At 50.1% G+C, this 7,111-nt stretch overlaps 1 protein-coding gene across 3 annotated transcripts in view; it reads right to left on the bottom strand.

The window, feature by feature from the left end:
* Positions 1-4,317: 4,317 nt before the first annotated feature.
* The window catches only part of LIMK1 (LIM domain kinase 1), a 31,819-nt gene continuing 29,025 nt past the window's right edge, over positions 4,318-7,111 (bottom strand). For all 3 annotated transcript variants that reach the window (XM_003794200.2, XM_012807853.2, XM_023515742.1), the window contains 3 exons: positions 6,151-6,206; positions 5,718-5,875; positions 4,318-5,636 (listed from right to left, as the gene is read on the bottom strand). In XM_003794200.2, coding sequence (XP_003794248.1) covers positions 5,474-5,636; positions 5,718-5,875; positions 6,151-6,206 — 377 coding nt within the window. In that variant the 3' untranslated portion in view covers positions 4,318-5,473. The remainder of the gene's footprint in view (positions 5,637-5,717; positions 5,876-6,150; positions 6,207-7,111) is intronic.

Genomic DNA, 7,111 nt, shown 5'->3' with positions numbered 1-7,111 from the left:
AAAAAAAAAAAAAAGCCAGGTGTTGTGGTGGGCGCCTGTAGCACTCTAGGAGGCCGAAGGGGAATTGCTTGACCTCAGCAGTTGGAGACCAGCCTGAGCAAAAGCAAGACATCATTTCTCTTCTTTTTTTGAGACAGAGTCTCAAACTGTTGCCCTGAGTAGAGTGTCATGGTGGTGTCATAGTTCACAGCAACCTCTAACTCTCAGACTTATGCGATCCTCTAGCCTCAGTTTTTCTGTATTTAGTAGAGATAGGGTCTTGCTTTTTGCTCAGGCTGGTCTCGAACTTGTGAGCTCAAGCAATCCACCTAGCTCATCCTCCCAGAGTGTTAGGATTACAGGAGTGAGCTACCACACCCGGCCGCAAGACCCCCATTTTTACTAAAAAAATTAGCAAAATTAGCTGGGCATTTTGTGGTGGGTGCATGTAGTCCCAACTACCTGGGAGGCTGAGGCAGGAGGATCTTCTGAACCCAGGAGTTTAAGGTTACTATAAACTAGGCTGACATCATAGTACTCTATCCTGGGGAGACAGAATGAGAGTCTGTCTCTAAAAAGAAAAAAATAAAGTTTCCCACCGAACTGCACACATCGAGAATCCCAGCATGGGTTCTATAGTGCAGCCCCCTCCAAACCTCCAAGTTCCTAGTTAAGTACACTGACAACCACCACCAATGCATCCTGGTCTTGGTATTCACGGCCTTGTGTGGTCCTCTCCCCCACTGAATCAGGGTTGGTTGTGATCAGTGGAATTCGATGTGGTGTGACTTTTGAGGCCAGGCCATAAAAGGCAGTGGCACTAGGCTGGGCGCAATGGCTCACACCTGTAATCCTAACATTTGTTGGAGGCTGAGGCAGGTGGACTGCCTAAGCTCACAACCCCAGCTCTAAAAATAGCTGGGTGCTATAACAGGCACCTACAGTCACAGCTACTTGGGAGGCTGAGACAAGAGGATCATTTGAGTTCAAGAGTTTAAGATTACTGTGAGCTATGATGCTAGGGCACTCACCGAGGATGACAAAGTGAGATTTTGTCTCAGAGAGAAAAAAAAGGCAGTGGCACTTTGATTTGCTCTTGGGAAGTGCTCATTTTGAAGGCTGCTTGGATATGTCCCTGCAGTGGAGAGGACCATGCAGTATACCAACGACCCCTGCCCAGAGCCAGCATCAACTTGGGTGCAGCATGAGTGAGCCACATAAAAGGGTCCTTGTAAGGGAACCTAATCCCTAATCACACCCTCAAAGGACTGAAAGACCCCACACCCAAATCACACGCCCATGTGGCTACCAAGATCTTGAAAAACAGAAATTATGAGCAATGAGTGATCACGGATTAAGCCACCGAGTTTAGGAGGGGTTTTTTACACATTGATTAACTCAAGTGACCACCTCTCTCCTTAAAGGCCCTGGCCCCAAGGGGTGTAGCTATTTCCTGCTGTCAGTCATCTCTGGGTTGCTTCAGGACCCATTTTTTTTTTTTTTTTGAGACACAGTCACATTTTGTTACCCTGGGTAGAGTGCTGTGCTGTCATAGTTCACAGCAACCTCAAATTCTTGGGCTCAAGAGATCTTTTTTTCCCCCTGTTTTGTAAATAAAGCTTTATTGGTACATAGCCACCCCCATTTATTTACATATCATCTATAGCTGCTTTCAGGGCACACTGTCAGAGACAGGTTTTTTTTTTTTGAGACAGAGCCTCAAGCTGTCTCCCTGGGTAGAGTGCTGTGGCATCAGCTCACAGCAACCTCCAACTCCTGGGCTCAAGCGAGTCTCCTGCTTCAGCCTCCCAAGTAGCTGGGACCACAGGCGCCTGCCACAACACCTAGCTATTTTTTGGTTGCAGCCATCATTGTTTGGTGGCCTGGGCTGGATTTGAACCCACCACCTTAGGTGTATGTGGCTGGCGCCTTAGCCACTTGAGCCATAGGCGCCGAGCCAGAGACAGGTTTTTCTACAGAGACCACACAAATGACAAAGCACAAAAATATCCGGCCCTTTGTAGACAAAGTTTGCCAATCTCTGGTATAAAGGGTAAATCAGGTAAAGTTGAAGGAAACCTTAATTTTAGGGCATGTGCTATTGCACAGACCTAAAGAGCATCATAAGGCAACTCCGGTGAATATCTAGACTGAGAATCTGATTCTTTCGAACAAATGAAGAACCAGGCAAAACAGAAAACAAAGCCAAACCCTGACATGAGTACAGCTTATTCTTCAATCCCACCATACAGCACATCTGTGCACTCAGAGGATATGCCCTCTGTCTATCCTCCCATGGCAGGAATCACTCTTTCTCTCTTCTCCTGTAGTTTTTACTGCTCCTCTTCTCTCTTCTCTGCTGTTCTTCCCATTCTTCCTTTAACTTTCTCTCTTGCTCTTCCTGACGTTTCCTAGCTGCCTCTTCCTTTTCCTTTTTTATCCTGAATTCTTCTTGTGCCTTCTGCTCCCTCAGCAACCACTCTTCATACAATTTTTGCCTCTCTCTCCAACAATTTCTCTTCTTCTAGTTGTTCTTCAATAACAGCATCTTCCTTCTCCTCCTGTGAGAGTCCTGAGTCTCTCAATTGAGCAAGTTCCTGCCAACGTTTCTTTCTTCTCTCCTTCTTCCGAACAGCTGTGTACATTTTGTGGCTAGGTTTTTGTGGGAAAACTATCTCCTCGGGCCCCGCCCTGCAGGGCTCAAGAGATCTTCTTGCCTCAGTCTCCCAAGTAGCTGGGACGGGACTACAGGTACCCGCCACAATGCCTGGCTATTTATTTATTGAGACAGAGTCACATTTTGTTGCCCTTGGTAGAGTGGTGTGGTGTTACAGCTCACAGCAACCTCAAACTCTCCGGCTTAAGCAATTCCCTTGCCTCAGCCTCCTGAGTAGCCACAATGCCTGGCTGTTTTAGGGACAGGGTCTTACTCTGGCTCAGGCTGGTCTTGAACCTGTGAGCACTTGCCTCTGTCTCTCAGAGTGCTGGGATTATAGGTGTGAGCCATAACACCTATGGATCAACTTTTTGCCTTCCAGTGTCTTTCAGTTCCCTGTGTGAACAATTCCCCGTATTAAATGCTTTACTTTCTTTTCTTCTGAGACAGAATCTCACTTTGTTGCTCCACGGTAGAATGCCATGGTGTCACAGCTCACAGCAATCTCAAAATCTTGGGCTCAAGCGATTCTCTTGTAGTCCCAAGTTGCTGGGTCCCAAGGTGCCTGCCACAACACCCAGCTATTTTTATTTTTATATTATTTTATTATAATACTATTTATATTGTTATATTTTTATATTATTTTTATTTATATTTTAAGACAGAGTCTCACTTGGTCACCCTTGGTAGACTGCCGTGGCATCTTAGCTCACAGCATCTCAAAACTCCTGTGTTCAGGTGATCCTCTTGCTTCAGCCTCCCAAGTAGCTGGGGCTACAGGCACCTGCCACAACGCCCAGCTATATTTTTTTTTTAGAGATGGGGATCTCACTCTGGCTCAGGATGGTCTCAAACCTGTGAACTCAGGCAATCCACCTGCCTCAGTCTCCCAAGTGCTGGAATTACAGGCATGAGCCACAGCACCCAGCCTATGCCTGGCTATTTTTAGAGACGAGGTCTTGCTCTGGCTCAGGCTGGTCTTGAACTTGTGAGCTCAGGCAATCCACCCACTTTGGCCTCTCATAAATGCTCTACATTTAAAGTAACTGTGTGAAGGTTTCCATGTATTAAATGCCCTACATTTGAAGTAACTAGTATGGTTTCTGTCTTCCTGATAGGACCCTTGAGTTTTAGAAGACATCATTAAGTGTGAAAAAGCACTTAAGTGTACCCCCCACCTCCCCAAACCCAGCCTTTGGAAAACTTTTACTTGTCCTGGTTGGGCCACGACCTCTGCTATCCTATAAACCTGGGCTGCAGGTACTTTCTGCCCTTGACATCCTCTGATGGCCCCATCACCCCTGTACTCTTGTCTTCCTATCAGGCTTTTAAAAAAATTTTTTTTTTTGAGACAGAGCCTCAAGCTGTTGCCCTGGGTAGAGTGCTATGGCATTACAGCTCATAGAAACCCCCAACTCCTGGGCTTAAGTAATTCTCTTGCCTCAGCCTCCCAAGTAGCTGGGACTAGAGGTGCCTGCCACAACACCCAGCTATTTTTTTATTGTAGTTGTCATTGTTGTTTGGCGGGCCTGGGCTGGATTTGAACCCACCAGTTCTGGTGTATGTGGCTGGTGCCTTAGCTGCTTGAGCTACTGGTGCCAAGCCCCTACCAGGCTTTTAAATATTCTCTCGTCTCCACTATTTCCTTGGGACCCTCAGACACATACTGCCACACAGGACCAGGGTGGGGAGTACGGAATTTATTTTATTGTTCTGAGTCTGTGTTTTGTTCCTTGGATGTCATGATTCCTAGATGGGGTGAGTGTGTCCCACTCCTTAAGTCATAGTCCTATAGGCCTGTTTACATTGTTTTCCAGGTTCAAAGTGCACTGAGAAAGCTTCACAGTTTTAATACTTCCTAGATGCTCAACTGAGGCAAAGTGACAGAATGGCCCTCCCGCACCACCCGCCAAAAAAATAAAACCCCAAGCCCCCAGCAACTGCTGCTGCAGCCGTATGAAAAAATAATACAAACTCTTCTTAAAAAATAGATTACACAGAAAGAACCCAGAGGACAAGGGAGGGAGCGTGAGGAAGGGCAGGGAGCCTCAGGGAGAGGCTGGGAAGGGGTACTGAGATGACCTCGGAGCTGGGCTGCTGGTGGACACTTGCCATGTGCCCTCGGCCCAGCTGCCCCCTGCCTGGCTCAGGCACTGTGGCTCCCTTCCTTCCAAGGGACCCCTCCTTACCCTGAGGCCTAGTACCTGTTTCTTACTAAAGTGGCTTTGATAAAGAAAGGAAAAAGACCCAAAGTGAGAGGCAGGGCTGCTGCTCAGCCCTTCCATGCCTAGAATCAGACGTCTCTCTGCTTTGGGGGACTGGATAATTATTAATGGCCGCTGCTCCCTAGACATCCTTGGGGGATAGTGGGCCCCAGACTCGCCATTTGGCTCCTGGGAATGCAGACTCCTGGGAACTTTGCCTTGCCCAGGGCATACGCTCTCCCATGCACCCAGCTGTTACAGGGCACAGTTCAGGGGCTGCCTCCCAGCCCAGCCCCGAAGGGCTGCATATGGGTGCAGCATGTTCAGGATGGCCAGGGGCAGTGGTATGTGGAATGGGGCACAACTCATGAGACCCTCCAGCTCATGCAGGGAGAAGCCAAGACAGAGGTACAGCAGGGCCACAGGATGGTGTGTGAGGCTGGGCCAGCTCCGGGGCCTGGGCAGAGGGAGGGCAGGGGCTGAGGTCTGCAGGGCAGGAGAAGGCAAATCAGGGCCTGGCTCTGGCTGCCTGTTGCCTCAGCTAAGGGCTCCACACCTGGCCACCTCCGGCAGAGGAATCTGGTGAGGGTAGATTTCCTGGAGGTAGGGATAGGGGCAGCTGGGTGGGCTGGGCTCAGTCAGGGACCTCAGGGTGGGCAGGCAGTCCACTCTCGCCACGCCGGTAGGTCTCCCAGAAGCCCCTCTCCAGCTGCTCCAGCTGTGGGCCCAGTGGCAGATGGCCGGCCAAGTGCATGCGGAGGGTCTCCAGCCAGTGCTCCAGCTGCACGAAGGAGGGCCTGGGTGATACACAGGGTGAATGGTGGGTCTAGCTCTCCTGGAGATCAGCCCTACCCTCAAGGCAGCCCCACCCCACTCACCTTTTCTCAGGGTCCAGATCACAGCAGCGCACAGTAATAGGGAAGAAGCTCGGGGGGCAGTTTGGGGGACAATAGCGGTCCAGAAAGCCTCGCACATTGAGGCCGAAGTCCATGGTGCGGGGCAGGTAGTCAGGGTCTGCGTTCACCCGCCCAATGATCTGTCCAGCACAAAGCCCAGCAGTTATCTCAGGGGCACCCTAGCCTGGGAATCTGGATGCCATCCAGGTAGTTTGAGGGTAGGTCACAATGGGCCTGGCCCCAGCCCAACCCCCTTTTCCCACTGGGGTCAGGCCATTCCTTGCTGTGGGCAGCCCTGTTCCCAGAGGCATCATGGCCTGCGGCCCTTGTAGCTCCCCAGTCTGTAGCCTGTGAGTATGGGGTATGCAGAGGAACCCTGGGTCCTGCCACCACTGCCACTGACCCTGCGACCTACCTCACATAGGACAATTCCAAAGGAAAATACATCCACCTTCTCATCGTAGCTGCGGCCTGGGGAAATAAACAGACTGTTAGCAGGTGAAACAGCACCAGGAATGATGCTAGATGGTGCTGGGCCAGGGACCAGCCAATGGGAGGGGATGTTCTGGACCAGGGGGCAGATGCTAGCTACACCCATGGACATCAGGGCTTAGGCTTTGATCCCAACCCCACCAGGCTGAGCAGTCCTTCCAGAGCTCTGAGGATTGGAGAATGAGTGCCCTGGGCAAGTTCCAGGCTCAGCTAGGTCACTGACCAGCTGTGTGATTTCAGAAATATCGTGAACTCTCTGGTGGCCCCAAATACTTCAAATCCCTGAAACCTGTGAATGCTACTGCAGGGGGGAAAAGTCCTTGCAGGTGTGCTTAAGTTAAGGCTCTTGAGCTGAGAATCTGGACTATCTGGTGAGCCTTAAGTGCCATAGCAAGTATCCTTATAAAAGACAGGGGTGGGCACGGTGGCTCATGCCTGTAATTCTAGCACTCTGGGAGGCCCGAGGCAGGTGGATCACCTGAGCTCAGGAGTTAAAGACCAGTAGAAAAACTAATAGGGACTTACTGGTGAGTACCTGTAGTACCAGCTACTTGGGAGGGTGAGACAAGGGCATTGCCTGAGCCCAAGAGTTTAAGGTTGCTATGAGCTATGATGACATGGCACTCTACCCAGGGTACAGAGTGACATTCTGTCTCTAAATGGATGAATGAATGAATGAATAAAAAGATAAAGAAATGAGACAGACAGGCTGGTCCAAGTACAGTGGTGTTTACAACTGATTGTAAGAGACAAGGAAGACATGCATAAGAGGAGGACCAGGCTCCGCGCCTGTAGCTCAGCAGCTAGGGCGCCAGCCACATACACCAGGGCTGGTGGGTTGAAACCCAGCCCAGGCCTGCCAAACAACAATGACAACTACAATT

Source organism: Otolemur garnettii, unplaced genomic scaffold (assembly GCF_000181295.1).
Source record: "Otolemur garnettii isolate 467f Iridium unplaced genomic scaffold, OtoGar3 scaffold00077, whole genome shotgun sequence".
NCBI classification, from domain to species: Eukaryota; Metazoa; Chordata; class Mammalia; order Primates; family Galagidae; genus Otolemur; species Otolemur garnettii.
The sequence above is the reverse complement of the archived record's forward strand: the minus strand, read 5'-3'. Positions and strand labels throughout refer to the sequence as shown.